This window comes from Podarcis muralis, chromosome 2 (assembly GCF_964188315.1).
Source record: "Podarcis muralis chromosome 2, rPodMur119.hap1.1, whole genome shotgun sequence".
NCBI classification, from domain to species: domain Eukaryota; kingdom Metazoa; phylum Chordata; class Lepidosauria; order Squamata; family Lacertidae; genus Podarcis; species Podarcis muralis.
This window is the reverse complement of record NC_135656.1, coordinates 107,310,932-107,335,469: the sequence shown is the minus strand read 5'-3', so window position 1 is coordinate 107,335,469 and position 24,538 is coordinate 107,310,932. Positions and strand designations below refer to the sequence as shown.

General features: G+C 48.0%; 1 protein-coding gene and 2 non-coding genes across 4 annotated transcripts in view; 2 read left to right on the top strand and 1 right to left on the bottom strand.

Moving 5' to 3' along the window:
- The window catches only part of LOC114588443 (L-amino-acid oxidase-like), a 29,282-nt gene extending 6,827 nt beyond the window's left edge, over nucleotides 1–22,455 (top strand). The window contains exons 2-8 of one of the 2 annotated variants that reach the window (XM_028713740.2): nucleotides 538–705; nucleotides 7,554–7,762; nucleotides 13,423–13,535; nucleotides 18,316–18,517; nucleotides 19,843–19,911; nucleotides 20,679–20,815; nucleotides 21,517–22,455. In XM_028713740.2, coding sequence (XP_028569573.2) covers nucleotides 693–705; nucleotides 7,554–7,762; nucleotides 13,423–13,535; nucleotides 18,316–18,517; nucleotides 19,843–19,911; nucleotides 20,679–20,815; nucleotides 21,517–22,387 — 1,614 coding nt within the window. In that variant the 5' untranslated portion in view covers nucleotides 538–692 and the 3' untranslated portion in view covers nucleotides 22,388–22,455. The remainder of the gene's footprint in view (nucleotides 1–537; nucleotides 706–7,553; nucleotides 7,763–13,422; nucleotides 13,536–18,315; nucleotides 18,518–19,842; nucleotides 19,912–20,678; nucleotides 20,816–21,516) is intronic. The other variant, XM_028713744.2, reaches the window with a different exon arrangement.
- Nucleotides 4,051–4,138, bottom strand: TRNAY-GUA (transfer RNA tyrosine (anticodon GUA)). The gene is given in 2 exon segments: nucleotides 4,051–4,086; nucleotides 4,102–4,138. It is a non-coding gene; the product is annotated as a tRNA-Tyr (tRNA).
- Nucleotides 5,357–5,444, top strand: TRNAY-GUA (transfer RNA tyrosine (anticodon GUA)). The gene is given in 2 exon segments: nucleotides 5,357–5,393; nucleotides 5,409–5,444. It is a non-coding gene; the product is annotated as a tRNA-Tyr (tRNA).
- Nucleotides 22,456–24,538: the final 2,083 nt, after the last annotated feature.

Below are 24,538 nucleotides of genomic sequence, written 5' to 3'. Positions count from 1 at the left end.
AAGCTGAGACTCCAATATTTTGGCCACCTCATGAGAAGAGAAGACTCCCTGGAAAAGGCCCTGATGTTGGGAAAGATGGAGGGCACAAGGAGAAGGGGACGACAGAGGATGAGATGGTTGGACAGTGTTCTCGAAGCTACAAACATGAGTCTGACCAAACTGCGGGAGGCAGTGGAAGACAGGAGTGCCTGGCGTGCTCTGATCCATGGGGTCACGAAGAGTCGGACACGACTAAACGACTAAACAACAACAAAGGAGTAAGGAGTCGATGATCCCCTGCGGCCAAAGACAACCATGCTCCTGCTGCTAGACCAAATGACCAGCATGCTATTTCTTCCTCCTGGAAGTCGACAACCACGGTCTTGCATGGCAGCTGCTTTCCCCTCCAGTGTGGAAAGGAAGGGGTTAATCCACAGTAGCAACTCTGACCTCTACTGAAGCTCTCTGTCACCTTTGTTCTGCCCAGTGCTGTGTTGAGCTTCTGCTGCATCCCTACCCGCCTCCTTGCTTATCTTGGGGTTTTTGTTTGTCTCCCAGAGTCCAGACGCTCAAGGCCTCACGGTGCTTTGCTGTGGCTGAAAGGCAGCAGCAGGCAAGGCTGAAGAGAACCTGTCAGCATCCGTGAATGAAAGTGAGACGGCCCTGGTTCTTCTCTGCACCAGCCGTAGCTTTTGGGATCGAGCCCAAGGACCATGGGCAGGTTGGGTAAGCATGTCAGGTCACTAAGGTGATACGTGGGCAAACCCTTTCTCCTCTCGTTGTTGAGCCAAAAGGGAAGGGAAGGAAAACAGAAAGTACAGTGGTGCCTCGCAAGACGAAAATAATCCGTTCCGCGAGTCTCATCATCTAGCGGTTTTTTCGTCTTGCGAAGCAACCCTATTAGCGGCTTAGCGCTATTAGCGGCTTAGCGGCTAAAAGGCTATTAGCGGCTTAGCGGCTTAGAAAAAGGGGGGGGGGAGCGAAAAAAAATCGCAAGACTCGCAAGACGTTTCCGTCTTGCGAAGCAAGCCCATAGGGAAAATCGTCTTGCGAAGCAACTCAAAAACGGAAAACCCTTTCGTCTAGCGGGTTTTTCGTCTTGCAAGGCATTCGTCTTGCAGGGCACCACTGTACTGAAACCTCTAGTTGTGGAACTGGGCATTAGAGGGAATGGAAGTTCTGTATGCACCATGCGCTTAAAGATTGTCCCCCACCCACCACCGTAGAAAAAGAATTCTGGGAACTGTAGTTTATTACTATTACTATTTATTTTGTTTCTATGCTGCTTTATATTTTAAAGAAAAATCTCAAAGGGGTTTACAGAATATTAAAACATCAATAAAGCAATCTGAAGAAAGTCAAATACAGAGGTACCTCAGGTTACATATGTTTCAGGTTACATACGCTTCAGGTTACAGACTCCGCTAACCCAGAAATATCCTTCTGTTTCAGTGTATCTGAAGAAGTGTGCATGCACACGAAAGCTCATACCAAGAACTAACTTAGTTGGTCTTTAAGGTGCTACTGGAAGGAATTTTTTTGTCCAGAAATATTACCTCAGGTTAAGAACTTTGCTTCAGGATGAGAACAGAAATCACACAGCAGCGACGTGGTGGCAGCAGGAGGCCCCATTTGCCTCCAGCTATTAATTAATAACCCAAGATCACAGCATCTTTCCAATAGTTTCTGGACTTTCATGCAGGGTCAAGATCTCCCTCACCTGGCTAGTGCTCACTCTCTGAGGACATCTATCTCCAATAACGCATATACAGTGGTACCTCGGGTTGCAGACGCTTCAGGTTACAAACTCCACTAACCCAGAAATAGTACCTCGGGTTAAGAACTTTTCTACAGGATGAGAACAGAAATCGTGCTCCAGTGGCGCGGTGGCAGCGGGAGGCCCCATTAGCTAAAGTGGTACTTCAGGTTAAGAACAGTTTCAGGTTAAGAACAGACCTCCGGATCGAATTAAGTACTTAACCCGAGGTACCACTGTACACACAAAACTTGACTGGCAGGCGAAGATGATAGAATATTTAAAACTTGCAAAAATGACTGTGAGATTAAGAGGAAACTCAAACCAGAGAGTGAGTAAAGGTTGGACAATATTTAAAGAATATCTTAAAAAGTACGTAATGTGATAATGCAAATCTTCTGACAGGTCTAGATTGAATCTTGAATAATAATGAAATTATAGAAGCAAAAAACACATTTGATATGTATCTGTTAAAAAATAAGGAAGTACGTATGGACCCATCATGTGTAAAAAGTACAATGAGGTGAATCGGAAGTCAAAAGTGTGTGTGATATCAAATGATATGTTGTTAGTGTTTAGTTGTATGGTATTGGTCTGTTTGTGTTGTTTTTTATGTAGTATGTAAATTGTTTTGCAATAAAGCTTTAATAAATTAAAACAAAAACAAATATAGAGTATACAGTCAAAGCAACATAATTAACAGAAAACTAAAATATTATCTTAAAGATTTCAAAATACAGTGGTACCTCGGGTTACATACGCTTCAGGTTACATATGCTCCGCTAACCCAGAAATAGTACCTCAGGTTAAGAACTTTGCTTCAGGATGAGAACAGAAACTGTGCTCCGGCAGCGCGGCAGCAGGAGGAGGCCCCATTAGCTAAAGTGGTGCTCCAGGTTAAGAACAGTTTCAGGTTAAGAACGGACCTCCGGAACGAATTAAGTACTTAATCCGTGGTACCACCCGAGGTATTTAACACAACGTTAACAAACAAACAAAAAGCCTTAAACATTTCCCCCCAAAATTGCTAAGTGAAGTCAAATATAAAATGCACATTTAAAACAGCATAATTAACAAGAGAATAAAAGATTATCATAAGCATAACACGGCTGTTTGGCAGGCACAAAAAGATGGGGCAAAAGTTAGGGGTTTGTTGTCAGGCATAGCAATGTCCCTCTGGTCTCACAAGGAGCCTCTTTATTACAGGTGTTGGGAGTTGTAGTTCTGTGAGTGGTGAACTACAGTTCCCAGTATTTTTCCAGGAGATGCGCACTTTAATGTCTGGTGTGTACTCAGCCAAAGATGCTAAATAGCCCTGAAATTTTCAGATGGCATATGAAAAAATACGAACTCAATTCAGCTTAAGGAATCTCCATACAGATTTGCATGCAGATTTACAGTAAGACCAGGGTTCTATACAAAGAAGCCTAATTTTTTAAATATATGTCTTAGGGCACCATATCAATAATAATAGTTTTTAAAATATCTATATCATTTTTCCTCCTGGCAGGTTTTGGAAGGGAATATTGGGGTCCAGGAAAAAATGTGGAATGTATTTTCTGATTTCGGTGTGTGTGACATGAAGAGATTATAGGCACATGCAAGCAAGATTTGTGCAAGCACTTCTAGCTGGCTTTGAAGTATTTTTGCTGCAGCATATCCTGTTGCCAAAGAGGCAAGCCACTTTCTTGGTTTAAAAAGCAGCTTGCCTCTTTGGCTATTGCTGTGGCAACAAAATGTAAGGGGGGAAAGGGAAACAGTTGTTTTCAGTCAAGTCACCACTACTGAGCATACATTTGTTTAATGACAAATTCAGGCGTGATTGTCATGGAATCATAGAGTTGGAAAGGACCCTGTGGATCATCCCCGGCAATGCAAGAATTTTTGTGTGCAGCGTGGGGCTCAAACCCACCACCCTAAGTTTAAGAGTCCCGTGCTCTACCAATTGAGCTATACCTCTGTGTGTATGTGTGTGATGTTTTAAATGGCCCTCAAGAAAGCTTTCAGTCCAGGGTTGATACGACTGCCAAAGGATGAAACAGGCTTGGATGCATTAACCTTAAGTAACAAGAAGTTGGCGTATGTCCAATATATTTTTCACACATGAGATGGAAAAACCCACTTGGCACCGTTTCTGAATGCTGTTCTTTGGGGGCATAACGCTGAAAGCAGAGATGTTAGCCAATACAGGCTCGAATTTTCACATTACGGACCAATATAAAGCACTAACTACTGATTTCAGCGCTGCATGCAAATACTGTCTTACCACGTGATTTGCTGATGCATCTGGCAAGAACAAGAAAAAAAAAAATCTGTCCTTCGAGCCGGAGTCGAACCAGCGACCTAAGGATGACTTTGGCAGCAGTCTACAGTCCTCCGCTCTACCAGCTGAGCTATCGAAGGGACAAGCCTAGGGTGCTGTGCCTCACCTTTTAACTGTGGGTGTGGTTGGGCATGGAACTGGAATTTGAATGGGAGATACTCCCTTTGAATGACTTCCCCAGGCTTCCTGCCTCTCCGCCAGCAAGCCTAAGATCTAAAGCATGGGTAGGCAAACTAAGGCCCGGGGGATCCAGTCCAATCGCCTTCCAAATCCGGTCCACAGACGTTCCAGGAATCAGCATGTTTTTACATGAGTAGAATGTGTCCTTTTATTTGTAATGCATCTCTGGGTTATTTGTGGGGCCTGCCTGGTGATTTTACATGAGTAGAATGTGTGCTTTTATTTAAAATGCATCTCTGGGTTATAGGAATAACCCAGGGGCATAGGAATTTGTTCATTCCCTTTTTATATATATATATATATAAAGATAGTAAGAAAACCCACAAGCATAACCTTTAAAAATCCTGGGCTGGATTTAAACTAAGTTGCTTCATTGGCAGAAGCCAGCACAATGGTTAGCAGGCTGTTGCGTTGAAACATGAAAAGCTTTCGAAATAAAAGACCAAGGTAAATCTCCATCCCTTCTTTTTGGGCCTGAGAAGGCCACTTCTCTTCTTTAGAACAGGTTTGGGAGAATTGTTTTTGTAGTGTTTGTTTGAAATATATCCCTTGCTGTAATGCGTCCCTTGTTTTAAGCTGCTTTGAGGATGGTGTGTGTGTGTGTGTGTGTGTAAAAGTAGCATAAAAATAAAATGAATGAATGAACTAAACTACAACTCCCATCAGCGTAAGCAAGCATGGCCAATGGCCAAGGATGATGGGAGTCGTAGTTCAGCAGCATTTGGAAGGACCAAAGGTTCATCACACCTCTACTAGATGTTTATGGACTAAACATCATCCCTGCCCATTGGGGCTCTTAGGTGCTGTACTTCCAACAACTTCTGGATAGGCATACAGGTTCCCCATCTCTGTTATAAGGGGTCCCCCTCATCTCAGTTCATTGACTTAACTTGCAGTCAGTGTGCATCTTATGATGATGTTGTCATCCATCATCAACAGCCGCTGCCCTTGCCTCTGCAGTGTCATGACTTTGTGCCAAGATTTCTCAAGGAATATAGGGAAGCTTTCATTGAAATTCCAGTTCCATGCCCTGTAGGCCAATCGCTGCCTTTTTTTATTTTATTTTAAGGAAGCCGCATCCCAAGTTAAAAAGAACAAGGCAGAGCTTTGGGCTTGTTCCTTCGATAGCTCAGCTGGTAGAGCGGAGGACTGTAGATTGTCATCCAAGCCATCCTTAGGTCGCTGGTTCGATTCCGGCTCGAAGGACAAAGTGTTTTTGCTTGCCAGAAGTAGCTCCTGATCTCTCAACCAATCATACACTGTGACTTCCTTCATCATGACTACAAACAGTCTGGAGAAACCCTCTGAGTCATACTGAAGCCTCTAATCCAAAATAAGATCTTGTAGTTTGAAAATACCAGAATATAGTTTTCCGCATCTGGCCTTGAGACAAGCGAGTTTCAGCTCCTGTTTCAGTTTCTGGTTTGTGGACCAGCTACTGAGCCTTGCAGCACGAAATGAAAGGAGTGCTGTGTTCATTGGCAAAGTGGTAGACACTGTTCAATAAAACGCTTGTGCAACTGATCAAACCTGCAAGTGCTGTGGCCCTTGAGAAGTGCTGCTGGTGGTGGTTGTTGTCGTGAGGAACCCCATTCCCTCAGCAGCAAGATATTGCCACTGCAGTACATTGCAAAAGTAAATCTTCAAAGTAGAGAAGCTTCTTGGAGGGGAGAAACCAAGACCCCGCAGAACAAACAAGCAGCAGCTACACATGTATTGCACAGCTGGTGCCTGGGGAAACCAGGACTACTGGAGTCTGACTCGGGAGAGGGGAGCATGGATTTGTGGGGACCTGTACCAGCCAGGAGGCGAGAATCAGAGGCAGGGGAAGCTTCAGAGCTGGAGGAAGAAGAGGAAGAAGCAGGTCAGGCAAGTGAAGGGCCGGAGGCTTCCCGACCCTCTCCTGCACCACTGTCTCCCAGAACTAGGAGCGAACAGAAGTGGGAAGAGCAGAGGCAGCTTCCACAAAGGCATAGTCTCTGGCTGCATGTGTGCAGCCTGTCGTGGGGAGGTGCATAAGCTGGTGAAAAGGGCATGGCCCCCTGTTGCTGCAACTCCTCCATAGAGCGTAGAATAGCTGCCTAGATGCAAGGCTGGTGTGTGCAGGTATTCGGAGCTGAGGAAACTACTGTAAGTGTCAGCTTTGACAATGAAGAGCTAACTATCTTCCGTGGGCATTCATGTGGTTGCCAAGATATCAGAAGAGAGAGGAAAGTAGCCTCACATCTTTGCTTGTATGTTTCCCATGGGCACCTCGTTGGCCACTGTTAGAACAAGCCACTCTTCTTCTTCTTCTTCTTTGGTGATCACTTGTAGCTGAGTAAGTTTGTCTTCCATGAACACGGTGTTAGCAGTAAGTCTGTAAGTGACTGTGCAGGCCAATTCTGGACCCACACGTCCTTCCACAGTGGGGACATTGGTTTCCTGGCAGGAGTTGATCACAGTGAGGGTTTTCCAAACATGCCTTCCTCTTAGCACGTTTCTCCCTTTCGTCCTGAGTTTGAGTGCCTTCAAAGCCCACGACACCTTTGGTAAAGGCTGTTCTCCAACTGGAGCTCTCTTAGGCCAGTGTTTCCCAGTTGTCGGTGTTTATACTACATTTCTTTAGATTTGCCTTTGAGAGAGTCTTTAAACCTCGTTAACCACCAGCATTGCACTTTCCATTTTTAAGTTCAGAATACAGTGGTACCTCGGGTTAAGTACTTAATTCGCTATGGAGGTCCGTTCTTAACCTGAAAATGTACTTAACCTGAAGCACCACTTTAGCTAATGGGGCCGCCTGCTGCTGCCGCGCCGCCGGAGCACAATTTCTGTTCTCATCCTGAAGCAAAGTTCTTAACCTGAAGCACTATTTCTGGGTTAGCGGAGTCTGTAACCTGAACGGGTAACCTCCGCTAACCCGTTAGCGGAGTCTGTAACCTGTAGAGTACAGTGGTAACTCGGGTTAAGAACTTAATTCATTCTGGAGGTCTGTTCTTAACCTGAAACTGTTCTTAACCTGAGGTACCACTTTAGCTAATGGGGTCTCCCGCCTACACTACGCCATCACTGCGCAATTTCTGTCCTCATCCTGAAGCAAAGTTCTTAACCCGAGGTACTATTTCTGGGTTATCGGAGTCTGTAACCTGAAGCATCTGTAACCTGAAGCACCTGTAACCCGAGGTACCATTGTAGTTGCTTTGGAAGACGATAATCAGGCATCCGCACAACATGACCAGTCCAACGAAGTTGATGTTGAAGAATCAAGCCATTATAATAGATCCAGCAAGACTCTTCTTATGTACTTAGGCTGTTGATGTTTGTGTGTCTTCTTAGTGCTTCTGGGCCTTGCCGCTCTGCTCCTACTGCGGAAGAGCATGCCCAGCCCCTTAGAGAGATGTTTTGAGGATCCAGAATATGAGGGGCTGCTGGATATTGCTAAGGATGGGCTGGGCAAAACTGAAGAACCGAGACGGATTGCGATTGTGGGAGCCGGAGTTGCTGGACTTACAGCTGGGAAAGTGCTGCTGGACGCTGGACACAAGGTGATGGGGCCAAGGAGATGGGGAGGCATTGGCAGGGTGAGAAGACAGGGCAGGTGAGGCAGGGGTTGCATAATAACAGCAATTTTGTATTTGTACTCTTCCCGTCTGACTGGGTTGCCCCAGCCACTCTGGGCGGATTCGAACATACAGTATATAAAAACATAACGAAGCATTACACATTACAAAGCTTATCTGATGGGAGGGTGTTCCACAGGATGGGTGCCACTACCGAGAAGGCCCTCTCCCTGGTTGCCCACTTTCCTGTAAGTCAAGCCCAAATCCCGCCCCCTTGATTCACAATCTTCAGCCAACCTTGCCCAAACTCTTATCTCGCTCAGGATGTTTGGATTTAAAGACACAAGGCAGTGTTTCAGGCTGATCCAGTCTCTGAGGCAACCCCAGAGTGGCCCTACCAAATGATTAAAAAATTGGGACAATGGTTTCTGCACACGGGTTTGCAAGCCGGGAAAAGAAAACGATGGACGTGTATGGAATATAGATTGTTGTTTAGCCATCCCGTGCATCTTCTGGGGGAAACCAAGGGGTTGCTTCCAGTGTGACCTGGTGCAGATGTAATCCTGATTTCTTGCAAACCACGCTTAAAGCTAGCACTGGGAATGCACCTGAATAGGAACCATAGCTAACCTCGGCGTATATGTAATGCTAAACCATGGTTAAAGCCAGTGCTTTTTTTCTGGGGGGTACGCAGGGGTACGCATGCCCCTAAACATTTTGTGAATCTAAGTTTGGCCTCATTGAAGGGCAGTATTTCAATATGAGTAGGAAAATGAGAGTACCCCTGAACATTTTTTTTTATAGAAAAAAAGCACTGGTTAAAGCCAACAAAGGGAGAATTTTGTCCTCAAAAGGGATTGAGGGAATAGGAGGAGGATGGTATGTGCGTTCCTGAGACTGTCTTCCAGTTTTCAAGCCCTGGTCTTTATAGAGCCAGGTTTACATTTCAAAGTACCAAGCCTGGCATTTTCAGGCAGATGCTGGGGACACAGCATTCTGGAAGGGACTATAATTGATCCTTGCCTTGGGCTCTCATTTAGACAAACATTTGCTCCAGACGACTGGGCTTGGGAGCTGCTGTTTTAATTTCCCACAGTGCTCCTGACACAGCATCCCTCCATGGTATTGTGGGAAATTAAAAAGGTGTCCCCCTTTCTGGTGCCTGAGAATACAGAGGATAGCCTTTCTAAATAAGAAGAAGAAGAAGAAGAAATTTTATTTATACCCCACCCTCCCCAGCCAAGGCCGGGCTCAGGGTTAATAAAAACGAGTTGAATGAATACAACTTAAAAACAAGATTAAAATACAACATTAAAACATTAAAATGCAGCCTCATCACAGGAGGAGAAAGGAAAAACGAAAGAGGGGGAGGGAATCAAATTGACTCCAAGCCAAAGGCCAGGCGGAACAACTCTGTCTTACAGGCCCTGCGGAAAGAAATCAGTTCCCACAAGGCCCTGGTCTCATGAGACAGAGAATTCCACCAGGCCGGAGCCAGTGTAGAAAAGGCCCTGGCTCTGGTTGAGGCTGATCTGACTTCCTTAGGGCCCGGGACCTCTAGGATGTTGCTATTTATGGACCTTAAGGTCCTCCGTGGGGCATACTGGGAGAGGCAGTCCCGTAGGTACGAGGGTCCTAGGCATAATGATATGGTCTCTACAGCATATACAGCTTTCATCATGGTGGCACCTGTCAACGTTGTACTCTCGACATGTTCTGGACTACAGCTCCCATCATCCCACTCTGGCTGGGAGTGATGGGAGTTGTATTCCCAAAAATCCGGAGGATGCCCCGTCGGCAACCCCTGTCTTACACCGTCGCTTTCCTCAGCATAGTTTGGCAGGTCCAGGGGCTGAGTGGCTCCAATAGCAGCCTTACTCCTCTAGGGGATGCTGGCTCCACTTAAGACCCAGGTGCGAGTAGAAAAACAAGAGCTTCACTCAGCCTAGATTCCCCGTCTGCCTGCCCCCCCCCCCCCGCCCTCTGCTTCTGCAGAGCAGGCTCATTCCAGTCCAATAACCCGGATTAGCACGTTTGCTATATACTTTCCCCCCATCAACAGAGCCAACTGGCAGGACTTAATTACTATTTTCTGCTGCAGGGCAAGCTTATGAAAAACAAATGAAAAAACTGGGTGGGCCACGGAGTGTGCAGTTGCACAAACCGCCAGGCAATTAAATATGTAGATGGCAGGAATGATCACATCTTTTGTTGTTTTTGCAAATCTTGCAAGCCTCTGTTTTATTGGCGACCTGCCGTGCCACAATGTGCAACACATATTCAAGAGAATGGGGAAGGTAGATAGCCAGGGTGTGGAATTTGCCCCTCCAGGCTTCTACATCTGGCCCTCAAAATTCTCCCCGGCTACATCCCTGCATTAGGCACGTGGGTGGCGCTGTGGGTTAAACCACAGAGCCTAGGACTTGCTGATCAGAAGGTCAGCGGTTCAAATCCCCGCGACAGGGTGAGCTCCCGTTGCTCGGTCCCTGCTCCTGCCGACCTAGCAGTTCGAAAGCACGTCAAAGTGCAAGTAGATAAATAGGTACCGCTCTGGTGGGAAGGTAAACGGTGTTTCCATGCGCTGCTCTGGTTTGCCAGAAGTGGCTTAGTCATGCTGGCCACATGACCCGGAAGCTGTACGCCCGCTCCCTCGGCCAGTAAAGCGAGATGAGCGCTGCAACCCCGGAGTCGGCCACGACTGGACCTAATGGTCAGGGGTCCCTTTACCTTTACCTTTACATCCCTGCATTGCACAAGTGGTTTTGCTTGGCTTGATTGCATCCGGTTCAGTATAAAGGCAGCTTCCTATGCCATGCATGGGAATGGGGATCCGGAATCTGTCAGGATCACCCATGTATTTTTGACCCCAAATCGGTTGACACTTTGCCAAGGAGCTAACCAAGGCACAGCAGTCTGGTTTCCCAACAGAGCCGTTGCCAATGAGTCAGATCTTGTGGCTTTATTTATACAGGTGCATCTGTTCTGAAGCAGAGCTGTAATCATAACCAGAAAAACAGACCTTTCCCTCAGGGATCTTGGGTAATCTCTGACAAACAGTTCCTCCAGAATGTGACGTTTTCAAGATGTTAGCTGATTGAAAGCACCAGAATTCACCTACCTGTCTTGTGCCCTGTTTTTCTCAATTTTGTTTTGGAGCTAGCTCCGACCCCCCACCAAAATTTATTCTGCTGTCTGCCCTCCTGTCCCAGGACCAGACATCTGTAACGCAGCAGAGCATGCAAAGATCCTTGCGCACTGGTGTCTGTGGGCATCCTGGTGTGTGCAAAAGATCTGTAGATCAGGGCCCTAATCCAGCACTGACATTAGAAAGGAGAGCAAAGGAAGAGACATCTCTGACGTTGCAGACATAGGAGCGTAGGAAACTCTCCTTTGCTAAACCAGACTGAAATATACTCAGAGTTGAGAGTGGATTTCATGCTCTTTATTCAGCTCATAGTGGTGAGGAGGAATGAAAGTTCCCCCAAAGCATCTGCTTTATATACATTATTTACACAATGGGCTGCACGTGATTGGCTAATTCCGGGATTCTCCTGTAGGCCAATCAGGTTGTGGATTCACTTCCATCTGGAGCTGGATTGGGTGGCTCCTGCAGACCAATCATACTGCTGCATTGTTCTAGGACCAATCAGACTTCTGCATTCTGAATCCTATTGTTCTAGGACCAATCAGACTGCTGCATTTTGGATCCTATTGTTCTAGGACCAATCAGACTGCTGCATTTTGGATCCTATTCAACTCAGTACATAATACAGACCCATGGTCCTCCTAGCTTAGGATTGTTTGCTGAGCAGCTCTCCAATATTTCAGACAGAGGGTCTTTCCCAACCGTACCCGGAGATGGTAGGGATTGAACCTGGGATCTTCTGCATGCAAGGGAGATGCAGTGCTGCTGAGCCATGCCCCGTCCCCAGATAAAGTGAAGAAGCTTGACCTTGCTGTTGTACAGGGAAACCCCACTGAAACAAAGCAGCAATTGCAGGTTGCTCCCCACTCGACTTGCACACAGCTGCACTTTTCCACCTTAGGGAAAAGTGGTGGCAGAGCAGCAGTTGCCACTGCCTGCTGATTGGCTCTCTCCCTGGCAAGCAAGCCAATGGCAGCAGTGGTGATGAGGAGAATCAGCTGCCTGTGAAAGTCGAGAGGAGCTAGACTCTTGGAGGGAAAGGAGTCTTGCCCACGAGCCCTCCAAAATCAAGAGCCAACACTGCTGGCATCTGCACCCTTCCAGCTGTTCTGTGCCTCCCAAGGGGAGTCTGCCCCAACCACCGAAGATTTGTGTGGGTTTACTCCATGGGTACGCAAACTAAGTCCCGGGGGCCGGATCCGGCCCAATCGCCTTCTCAATCTGGCCCACGGACGGTCTGGGAATCAGTGTGTTTTTACATGAGTAGAATGTGTCCTTTTATTTAAAATGCATCTCTGGGTTATTTGTGGGGCACAGGAATTCATTCATATTTTTTTTCCGGCCCCTCACAAGGTCTGAGGGACAGTGGCCCGGCCCCCTGCTGAAAAAGTTTGCTGACCCCTAGCCTACACAATACAACCCAAACTTCAGCAGCAGCTGAATGCGAGTCAGAGCTTGCATGCCCGAAGCACACTGCCCAGTCCTTCCGACTCAATGAACTCAAAGCTGATGTTCCTGCAAACTTGGCCATTTTGAATCTGCACAGTCCCCACTCTCTAGTAGCATCTTCTACAGAAAGATGCTTCTTGCAGTTTGTGTTTCAATAAGGTATCAACAGGGTCCATTTCTGCTGCCCTCAGTCCCACCAGCCTAAGTCCATTCTGAGAGCAGACTTTACGCCTGAGCTTGTCCATTTTGCCAGTCCCCAGTACTGGCATCGAGCATTCCTCAACAGTGTAACTTCCAGGCAAACTTAGCAGGCTGAACATTCAGGCTAAGTAATCTGACAGCAAGTTGATAATTGCCCTTGAATAAGAATAACACCAGCAGATCCAATGTGGCAGCAACTTCTGAAAGGTAACAGAAAATATCCAAGGCTTGTAAGTCTTAATTACAAACTCACCGGAGATGAATGAATGAAATCAGCATGAGTCACCAGACATCTCTGACACCTGAATGATATAATTTGCTTAACCTGCCTAGAATAAGGTACCAGTGACAGATCGTTCAGCTTTTGGCTCTCCAGGGACTACAGCTCCCATCATCCCTGACCATTTGCCATGCTGGCAGGGGCTGATGAAAGTTGCAGTCCAACATCTGGAGGCTGAGGAAAGCTGCTATAATCAGGACTATAAATATTGGACTGGTGGTGTAGTGGTTAAGAGCGATAGACTCGTAATCTGGTGAACCGGGTTTGATTCCCTGCTCCTCCACATGCAGCTGCTGGGTGACCTTGGGCCAGTCACACTTCTCTGAAGTCTCTCAGCCCCACTCCACAGAGTGTTTGTTGTGGGGGAGGAAGGGAAAGAAGAATGTTAGCCGCTTTGAGACTCCTTAAAGGGAGTGAAAGGCGGGATATCAAATCCAAACTCTTCTTCTTCTTCTATTCTCATAAAACAAACACTTTGGCCCTTTCCCATTGGCACCTTCTTCAACCTTGTTCGGTGGAGGCCATTTTGCAACCGCTGCAATTATAGTTCTTCTTTTGCCCACCCCCCAGGTGACAATTCTAGAAGCCAGCAGCTGTGTGGGAGGCAGGATGGAGACTTACCGTGATCCCGAGGGGGGCTGGTATGTGGATTTGGGCCCAAGGCGCCTGCCTTTCAGCCACAGGTAAGAAGGGGCAGTGATATTCCCATGGTGGTGTGCGGCTGATAACATTTGACAGGAGAAAAGAGAGTTGGTATGACAGCCACCTTCAAATGAGAGCCACTGTGGCGTAGTGGTTAAGAGTGGTGGACTCGTAATCTGGGGAACCGGGTTCGCGTCTCCGCTCCTCCACATGCAGCTGCTGGGTGACCTTGGGCCAGTCACACTTCTCTGAAGTCTCTCAGCCCCTCTCACCTCACAGAGTGTTTGTTGTGGGGGAGGAAGGGAAAGGAGAATGTTAGCCGCTTTGAGACTCCTTCGGGTAGTGATAAAGCGGGATATCAAATCCAAACTCTTCTTCTTCTTCTTCTTCAAATATAGGGAGGGCTATCACATAGGAGGTGAAAGGAGCTTGTTTCCTGCTGCTCCGAAGGGCCTGAACCAATGGATTCAAAATGGCAAGAAAGGACATTCCGACTAAATATTAGGAAGAGCTTTCTGATGGTAAGAGCTGTTTGACAGTAAAACAGACTTATCTCAGAAGGCGGTGGACTGTCGTTCATTGCAGGTTTTTAAGCAGAGGTTCGGTGGCCATCTGTCAGGGATTCTTTAGCAGCGATTCCTACGTTGCAGAGGGTTGGTCTAGATCGGTGTTTCCCAACCTTGGGCCTCCAGCTGTTTTTGAACTACAATTCCCATCATCCCTGACCACTGGTCTTGCTAGCTAGGGATGATGGGAGTTGTAGTCCAAAAACAGCTGGAGGCCCAAGGTTGGGAAACACTGGTCTAGATGACCTTTGGGGTGTCCCTTCCAACTCTGCAATTCTGTGACTCAATGAGAACAAAATCAAGAACAAAACTGAAATGAGTCTGATGGTAAAATGCCCGTTATCATGTCATGCAGCATGTGCAGAGATGGGAGGTGTTGCGATTTTAGGGGACCCTGTGGTGTGCAGTGGATCCCTGTGGTCACTAAATCTTAGAGTTGGAAGGGACCCCATGGGTCATCTAGTCCAGCCCCCTGCAATGCAGGAATCTCAGCTAAAGTATCCATGACAGATGGCCATCCAACCTCTGTTTGAAAACCTCCAAGGAAGGAGAGTCCACCACCTCTCATTGGAGTCTGTTCCACTGCTGAACTGCTCTTGCTGTCAGAAAGTTTTTTTTGAATGTTTGATCATTGCATACTTCATTCATTCATTTATTTGCATTTGTATTGTCTCCACCTTTTTTTCCAAGGAGCTCAAAGGGGTCTCCATGGTTCTCCCCTTCCCCATTTAATCCCCACAACAACACTGTGAGGTAGGTTAGGCTGAGAGGCAGTAAGTGGCTCAAGATCACCCCGTCAACTTTGTGGCTGAGTGGAGATTTGAACCCTGGTCTCCCAGGTCCTAGTCCGACACTCTAACCATTACACCACGCTGGCTCCTCCGCACAACAACTTCCCCTGCATGATCAAAGTCAGCAGAAGTGGAGTGTCCAGTTTCAGAGGGAGAGGGCGTGTGCTGCCCTCCGTCTCATTATGTCCCCAAATGTAGCACCTTACCATTGCCTCAAAGGAATGGATGACAGACATTCCCCCATATGTCAGGATGCAAAGGTACACTGACACAACTGGGTAAGAGTTGAACCTGTTCCTTAATCTCTTGCTGATCCCAGCCATTATGAATTCAGGCTTTCTGTTTCTGGGGCCGTGCTTCTTGGTCATGCTAGAGTGTGACAGAATATTTGGAACCAGCTTTGGGGGAAAAGGAAGGGAGGGAGGGAGGGAGGGAGGGAGGGAGGGAGGGAGGGAGGGAGGGATTGCTCCAGCAACAGGCCATATGATTGCCAAGTTGCAGGCTAGAGATATTCCCCTTTTAACTTTGTTTCTGCTCCTGATTCAGAAGAGACAGTTGGGGCTTCCCCAGTTTTGTTTTCCTCTAGTCCACACCCTTTCCCACCTGCTGGGATCCAGCTTGTTACAAGCAGGTGTGGGAGGAGGGGGTGGGAGGATAATGGGGGGGAGAATCCACATCCCTTTCATCTCCTGTTCCAGCAGCAGAATTAAAAGGCGACTCTCTAGGTTGCAACCTAGCCAGCGACTGTCCAGTTCTGTGGGGGTGGGAAGCTCCCAGGGCAAGTGATAAGCTTTCAGCACCTTGGACAGCTCCGATGAGTCATGCTAAGGCAGTGTTTCCCAACCGGTGTTCCGCGGCACACTAGCGCAGTGTTTCCCAACCTTGGGCCTCCAGCTGATTTTGGACTACAACTCCCATCATCCCTAGCTAGCAAGACCAGTGGTCAGGGATGATGGGAATTGTAGTTCAAAAACAGCTGGAGGCCCAAGGTTGGGAAACACTGCACTAGTGTGCCGTGAGACCTTGCCTGGTGTGCCGTGGGAGGGAGGCGGGAGAGGCGGGGCGGCGGCGGCATCTCCTGCTGGATGCAAATCCAAACATGGCGGGCGCCTCCCTCGCTCCTTTGTAGGCGGACCATCGAGAGAGAAAGAAAAGGAGGCGAAAGAGCGAGAGAAGGCGCCTGCGCGGAAAGAGGAGCGAGCAGTGCGCCTGCGCGCCGCGGCGCCCGAGATCGCTTCTCCCCACCGCCCCTTGCTTCAAAAGAGGTCCGGGGACAGCGGGAAGCGCTTCGCGCTGCCCCCGGACCTCTTTTGAAGCAAGGGTTTGCGGGGAGAAGCGATCTCCCCGCAGCCCCTTGCTTCAAAAGAGGTCCGGGGGCAGCGGGAAGCGCAGCGCTTCTTCCCCGCTGCCCCTGGACCTCTTTTGAAGCAAGGGGCTGCGGGGAGATCGCTTCTCCCGGTGCTCCGAAGCGGGGCGGGGGGGCGGGAACACCTGCCCCAGCCGCCCCGCTTCGGAACGCTGCTCCGAAGCGGGGCGGGGGGGCGGGAACACCTGCCCCAGCCGCCCCGCTTCGGAGCGCTGCTCCGAAGCGGGGCGGGGGGGCGGGAACCTCGCACCCCGCCGCCGGGCATCGGAACGATGCCCCGATGCCGGGCGGTGGGGCGGGAACCTCTCCCCCCGCCGCCGGGCATCGGAACGATGCCCTGATGCCGGGCGGTGGGGCAGGAACCTCTCCCCCCACCGCCCGGCATCGGAACGATGCCCCGATGCCGGGCGGTGGGGCGGGAACCTCGCACCCCGCCGCCGGGCATCGGAACGAGGTCCTGGACCTCTTCTGAAGGCAGGCGGGGGCAAAAGTCTTTGCTCCCCCCGCCTGCCTTCCCGGGACAGCGGAGACTTCTCCGCTGCCCCGGGCGATCTTAAAATGCTGGCGGGCGGGAGCGAAGCGTTCGCTGCCGACCCCCAGCATTTTAAAATCTCCTCGGGGCAGCGGAGACTTCGCTCCCGCCCGCCAGCATTTTAAAATCGCCCCGGGACAGCAGGGGCTTTTAAAATGCTGGCGGTCGGCAGCAAAGCCCTCCTGTCCCCGGAGCTTGCGGGGCGGGAGGTGGGAAGAAGGGCTTTTCTTCCCACCGCCAGCCTTCAGAACAGCCTTCTGAAGGCTGGCAGTGGGAAGAAAAGCCCTTGTCCCCCCCCCCCCAGCCTTCAGAAGAGGTCGGGGGACAGACTGTCCCCGGACCTGGTCTGAAGGCGGTTTCCCTAGGAACGCATTAATTGATTTTCAATGCATTCCTATGGGAAACCGTGCATCGCAAGACGAAAAACTCGCAAGACGAAGAGACTTGCGGAACGAATTAATTTCGTCTTGCGAGGCACCACTGTACTTTTTATATAGTCAATATAGGCACAGAGTTAAATTTTTTAACATTTTCTAATGGTGGTGTGCCTCGAGATTTTTTTCATGAAACAAGTGTGCCTTTGCCCAAAAAAGGTTGGGAAACACTGTGCTAAGGCAAGAGGCTACCTGAAATGTTGTCTGTGCAGAGAGCTAGTACCAAGGGAAGTCTTATGTAGGCTGATCAAATCTGGTAGGCTCTGCCAGTCTAGAGGTGCTGGCTGGGTAGTTAAAGGGCCCTCAGCTTATTTTAAAGTCTTTGGCTTCTGTGAGGTTGGGATGACAGAAGTATGGCAGGGGACCCTGCTTCTGGGAGGTTGGAAAGACAGAGATACTGCAGGGAACGGTGGCAGGCCTGTGTTGCCAGAAGGCCTCTGGTGTGTTTGGGTTTGTTTGTTTTTTGCCTGTTTATTTATCTAATTTATACCATACCCTTCTTCTAAGGAGTCCAGGGTGGCAAACATGTATACAATTTAAAAACAGGAACAAAGAGAAATCTTATAAAACAGATCAAAATATAATAAAAAAGAATTAAAAACATCTAAAAGGTGTTACAGTTTTAAAACTTCTAAAAGCAACTACAGTGAAAAACACACATCCATCGCGAGATTGCCAGGAACAGTATTCTTCAGACACCAAATTCCTGTGTAAGCAGGAACCTATACAAATCTCTCCTTGATGGAGACAGGAACACCTCACTGTGTAGCACATTCCACAACCTGGGGACCACCACTGAAAAGGCCCTGTCATGGATGAGGACCAACCTGTGAATGAGATGCTGGTGGTTCTTTGAGGAGGTTTCCTGAACCCTTTCCTCATCAAAGTTCTCCACCCTATACAGTAAAGTCTCTGATGGGACATGGGTCAGACCCTGGTAGACCATGGCAACAGAACAGGAGGCACAATAAGGGAACAAACTATGCAGAAAAACTAAACACAGGAAATAAAAAACTAATGGCATAATAAACACACCCCTTTATGTTTAATACCCATTCTTCCCCTCTGTTACCATCTTTCCTCCTACTCTTCCCCTCTGATCCGCCCATTGGCTCTCTCTACCTCCATGCAGAATTGTCCGGGAATATGTTGCAAAATATGGCCTGAAATTAAACCATTATTCAGACGGCAATGGCAACGCCTGGTACCTGGTGAACAATATCCGAGCCAGAGTCAAAGAGGTGGAGAAGGATCCAGACATTCTGGGATACCCTGTAGATCCCTCCGAACGTGGGAAGTCTGCTGTGGAGCTGTATTACGAAGCGTTGAAACCGGTGAGTTTCTTTTTGTAAACTGCTTTGAGGTGTTTTGTTTTGTTTTTTAAAACCCATCAAATAGTGTATAAATTTTATGAAATAAATGAGAGAGAGAGTGTGCATGCGTGTGTTTGTGAACACAGTTGCCAACAGGTTAGCAGGGAGCCATACCAGCCTGCCTGAGGGGTATCTGTGCTACTCTGCTGCAGCAAAAACTGCCAGGAGAACTGTGGTATCTTAAAGACTAACACTTTTTAGTGTGGCGTTGACACACACACACACACACACACACACACACTCTATATATATATCTTCTTCATCTTCTTTGGCGTTCACTCATAGCCGAGTAAGATTGTCTTCCATAAACACATTTTTAACAATGAGTCCATGACTGTGGAGGCCAGTTCTGGATCCACACGTTCTTCCACAGTGGGGACATTGGTTTCCAGGCAGGAGTTGATCACGGTGTGGGTTTGCCAAGCGTGCCTTCCTCTTAGCACGTTTCTCCCTTGTGTCCTGAGTTCGAGTGTCTTCAAAGCCCACGACACCTTTGGTAAAGGCTGTTCTCCAACTGGAGCACTCGCAGGCCAGTGTTTCCCAGCTGTCAGTGTTTATACTACATTTTTTTAGATTTGCCTTGAGACAGTATTTAAACCTCTTTTGTTGACCACCAGCATTACGCTTTCCATTTTTAAGTTCAGAATAGAGTAGTTGCTTTGGAAGACCACACACACACACACACACACACACACACACGTCTGCAAAGGGGCATAGTTGTACACAGTGGTGCCAAAGGGAAGTGAAATGTAAGAAGTCTCGACAGTGATAATTCAGTTAGACCTAGAACATATGTGTGGCTCCCAACAAAAAAAAAATAGCAAAAACACAATGCAACATCAAACACTCAAAACTTCTCTAAACAGGGCTGCCTTCAGATGTCTTTTAAAATCACATAGCTGTTTATCTGCTTGACATTTGATGAGAGGGCATTCCACAAGGCGGGTGCCACTACCGAGAAGGCCCTCTGCCTGGTTCCCTGTAGCCTCACCTCTTGCAACGAGGAACCACCAGAAGGCCATGGGAGCTGGATCTCAGAGCGAGTGGAGATGCTCCTCCAGGTATACAAGGGTGAAGCAGTTTTTATTTATTTTTGTTTTTATTTTATGTTTTAAACTATGTGATATTTGGCTGAAGGGTGGTATATAAGTCTAACATCATCATCATCATCGTCATAATTTAACCTTCTGTTTCTCTAAACCTGAGGTTGATGGGGAGAAAAGGAGGACACACTTTGCCATTCAAGGATAGTCCTACAACAATTCGTCTTCGTTTGTGCCTTTCAGATAGAAGAGGACTTGGTGAGATCAAACTGCAGCCATGTGCTTGAAAAATACGATGCCTATTCTCTCAAGGTGCTCAGTTTTATTGATATACGTGGGTGATATTTGCTGTTTGTGGCACGGATCTGCTTCTCCCTCTTTTTATATATATTACATCACTTTGCGGAATTGAGAGCCCCATTCGATGATACACAAGACATGGAAGTGCTCTTGCTTGTGCAATGCTGTGATTTGCATCTCTCCAGCCCCATCTCACTTTACTGGCTGTTGGAAATAGCAAAGGGACAGAGAGCAGTGGCAGTTCCATGTCTGGTTTGGCACTGTTAAGTGCAGACCTCTCCATCCATTCATAATTCATATGAGTCTGTTCTGGCCAAACTAAACTGCAAGCGTTGGCCCAAGTTCATGTAGGTTTGCAAAACCTTGCATTTCTGCCACCAGGGGGCAGCAGAGTGCTACCATGTGTATAATGACTGCAATAAAAAAAAATGTTTGTTTAATTGAATTCGATTGTTTTGAAACATTCAGTTTCAAAGTCTAGAGTACAATTTTTTAAAAGTCAACACCTGAAATTTTGATTTTGGAATACAACTCATGCTTTGAGAAGTGGGATGGAAAATTGTTAAGCTTTCACAAGGAAAACTCATCCTTTGAGTTTTGACATTGAAACGTGTATGTTGAAATTTGGAACACGGTTTTCAAAACTTGTTAGTTTAGTTATTTTTAATTTAGGGTATACGACAGCCTTTGAATTTTAGGCAAAGATGTGTTTAAGTTCTATCAATATTTCCACTTGAGCGCAGCCATATTATTCCTCATACACTCTCCCACCTTCACAGGCCTATCTGATCGAAAAGGGAAATCTAAGCTACGCAGCCGTCCGAATGATTGGAGACCTGATGAACCTGAGTGCGGAGTTTTCCCGCAGTTTCATTGAATTCCTCCAAGAGGTTTTCCTGTTTACCCGTGAAAAGAGGTAATAAAAGCCGGTTGCATAGGTGCTGCCTCCATGGGGGAAATTCCCCATGAAGGGGAATTTACTTTTCAGTATTCTGCTAAACAAGCACGTGGATGGTGCTGTGGGTTAAACCACAGAGCCTAGGACTTGCCAATCAGAAGGTCGACGGTTTGAATCTCCGCGACGGGGTGAGCTCCCATTGCTCGGTCCCTGCTCCTGCCAACCTAGCAATTCGAAAGCACGTCAAAGTGCAAGTAGATGATTAGGTACCACCCCAGCGGGAAGGTAAATGGCGTTTCCGTGTGCTGCTCTAGTTCGCCAGAAGCAGCTTAGTCATTCCGGCCACATGACTGTACACCGGCTCCCTCGGCCAATAAAGCGAGATGAGCTCCACAACCCCAGAGTCTTCTGCAACTGGACCTAATGGTCAGGGGTCCCTTTACCTTTTTATTCTGCTAAACACGTGGGTACGGGTGGAGGGATCAGAAGGTGTGGAAGTGTGGAGGGCCTGTGTGAGGAATCCCACTCCCCTACCCACATGTCTGGGACGTTTCGAGAGTCGAACGGACTTCTGGAACGAATTAAGTTTGAGAACCAAGATTCCACTGTATATAAATTCAATAAAGAAATAAACACACACACACACACACACACACACACACACACACACACACTCCTGGTGGTTGAATGAGCATGTCTAGCAGAAACGACTTCTCCAGCCTTTTCTTGACCTCCAGGTATGATGAGATTGCTGGCGGGTTCGATATGCTGCCCAGGGCTATTCACCAGTCGCTCCCAGCTGGCACCGTGATGCTCAACAGCACCGTGACGGAGATCCTCAGAGAAGGGGACACGGTTTCAGTGCTCTACCATCCTTCCAGCTCCCTGGCCTCGTCGGGCACCATCCTGGCTGACTACGTCATCGTCACGTCCACGGCAGAGGCCACACGCCTCATCCGCTTCCACCCTCCCCTCTCGCCTGCCAAGACCCAGGCGCTCCGTTCTCTGTGCTCCACAGGAGCCACCAAAGTGGCCTTGGCCTGTGCTAAGAAGTTCTGGGAGGAAGAAGGAGAAGAGATCTATGGTGGAACCTCCATCAGTGACCTGCCCTCCAGGATCACCACTTACCCCAACCGCAACTTCTCCAGCGGCCTGGGGGTCATCCTGGGCTCCCAGACCTACGGGGACGACTCGGAGTTTTTCGCCCCCCTCAGCCCCCAACAGGCTGTCGAGGTGATCCTGAGGGACTTGTCCACTATCCACCAGCGCCCCCTGGAAGAACTGAGGCGTCTTTGTAGCCGGTGGGTGGTCAAAAAATGGAACCTGGACCCCCATGCCATGGGGGCCTTCACCCTCTTCAGGCCTTACCAGCTGAGCGAACACGCGGAGGCCCTTGCCCACAAGGAGGGGAGGGTCTATTTTGCCGGAGAGCACACGGCTTTGCCACATGGTTGGATTGACACTGCGATGAAATCAGCCCTGAGGGCAGCCAGGGATGTCCATCGGCATGCAGGGGCACAGGGCTGTGGTCACCAGACAGGCATTTTTGATGATCAAGGAGATGGCTCGGAGGTTTGTAAACCTCCTTGATCCGTTGTAAGGCTATGCCGCCTTTAAAAATTCAGGAGCAGTGAGTAAATAAAGGTGACTCATCTGAATCGTTTTTGTCAGTGTTTGAAAACACATGGAATATTATTCTGTAAGACCTTGCGAAATGGTTCGCCAGCTCTTTTAGGTTGTTCCCTCTCGGGTCTTTTGAATATGCCTCTACCTCTGAGTCCACATCTTCAGTTGTTGTCAGTCAGGTGGGGATCTTCCAGATGTGGCTTTGCAACGCTTCAAATTGACCTCCGTCGCCCTTAGTAATGTTATCACGTATCACATAATCAGATGTGTTTGGCTACGTAACACAACAGAGGTGTCATGCTCACCAATTGGTTGGGATCACCCACGTGACTCATCTAGGAAGCGTCACCCTTGCTTGCCTCACTTGATCGCAGCAATGTCATCAGATACCTAATTTGTACTTGCTAAGTGATGACATCCTGTTTTTGCTTTGACCCTGATTGACTACTCTATAGACCCATGTGGCCAATCCAGGGTGGAGAAAGCCTAAGAAAACTCTCTCTGAAAGATTATCAAGCCACTACTGTGGCTGTAGAGGCTGATATGGGAGAGACAAGTTTTGTTGCAGCTAGGGCAGATGAAGGTGTCCGGTTGTGCTGCGGCAGGTGCTTCATGGCACATCTTTTTTCTGCAGTCCTTCATGCAGTCCTTCCTCCTCTGGTCACTGCTGTTATGCATCAGATCACACGAAAACGAGCACTTTGGGGCTTGCATATTTCTCTGCTGTTGACTTCCTACCTTCAATTTCTGCCAATCTTTGCCAGAGATAATTCAGTGAGAGAGAGAGACAGTGTGGTGTAGTGGTTAAGAGCGGTAGACTCGTAATCTGGTGAACTGGGTTCGCATCTCCGCTCCTCCACATGCAGCTGCTGGGTGACCTTGGACTAGTCACACTTCTCTGAAGTCTCTCAGCCTCGCTCACCTCACAGAGTGTTTGTTGTGGGGGAGGAAGGGAAAGGAGAATGTTAGCCGCTTTGAGACTCCTTCGGGTAGTGATAAAGCGGGATATCAAATCCAAACTCTTCTTCTTCTAACTCAGATGTGGCTGTTGCAACATGAGGGCACTGGGGCCATTCCTAAGAAAAGCAGGCGATATCGCTCCCATTTATTGATAACCAGTCATGAAACCTGCAACACCAGATCCTATAAAACAGCCCTCCCCAGCCCCCAGCAAGCAACCAGAGCAGGGAAGAGCAGGGCTCCTGTACCTTTAATACTTGGACTAATTTATGGTAGGTGTAGCTTTTCACTCTCGTCCATGTAAGCTGTCAAAAAATATCCATCCAAATGCCTAAACAACACCCTTGGGTCCTGTGCATCTGTTTGCTCTACAAATGGCATTGGCACACCACAACATTTATTGCACCATGGGATGTGTTTCCTCATGCCGATTTACTGGGTGACATTGTCCAGCTCAGCATCGACAGAAAGGTTGCTGGTTATGGTGGAAGCCAGGTAGACAGAACCACCTACCACTTCAGATGTCCCAGGATGTTGTTGGTCTTCGTCAGGCTAATGGTGAGACCAAACTCCCTGCGGGCTTGGGCGAAACAGTCCATGAGTCTCGGCGCTGTCAACGCTGCGTCATCTGCAAACATCAACTCTCAGATAAGGGCCCGCCGTACTGTCAAAGTCACGTTTTACAGATAAAATGAAGAACTCTGGAATACCGTCACATTCTCTTATTGTGTATGATGCTGAAGCTCTCTTAAGATTCACTTTAAAGCTGAAATGAAAAATGTAGAGAGAGAAAAATCAAACTCACAAGGCTTTTTTTTTTTTTTTAAAGGAACCTGCAGGCACCTCCTCTTGTGGAATGTTAAAAAAGTTAACCTATTAAAGAAAACAGTCAACTTCTTGTGAAGGTTTTGAAGAAATGTGGATCAGTTTGTTTTATTTGGGAATCTGTTATGTACTGAATTGAATAGGATCCAAATTGCAGCAGTCTGATTGGTCATAGAACAATAGGATTCAGAATGCAGCAGTCTGATTGGTCCTAGAACAATAGGATCCAGAATGCAGCAGTCTGATTGGTCCGCTGGAGCCACCCAATCCAACTCCAGGTGGAAGTGAATCCGCAACCTGATTGGCCTACAGGAGAATCCTGGAATTAGC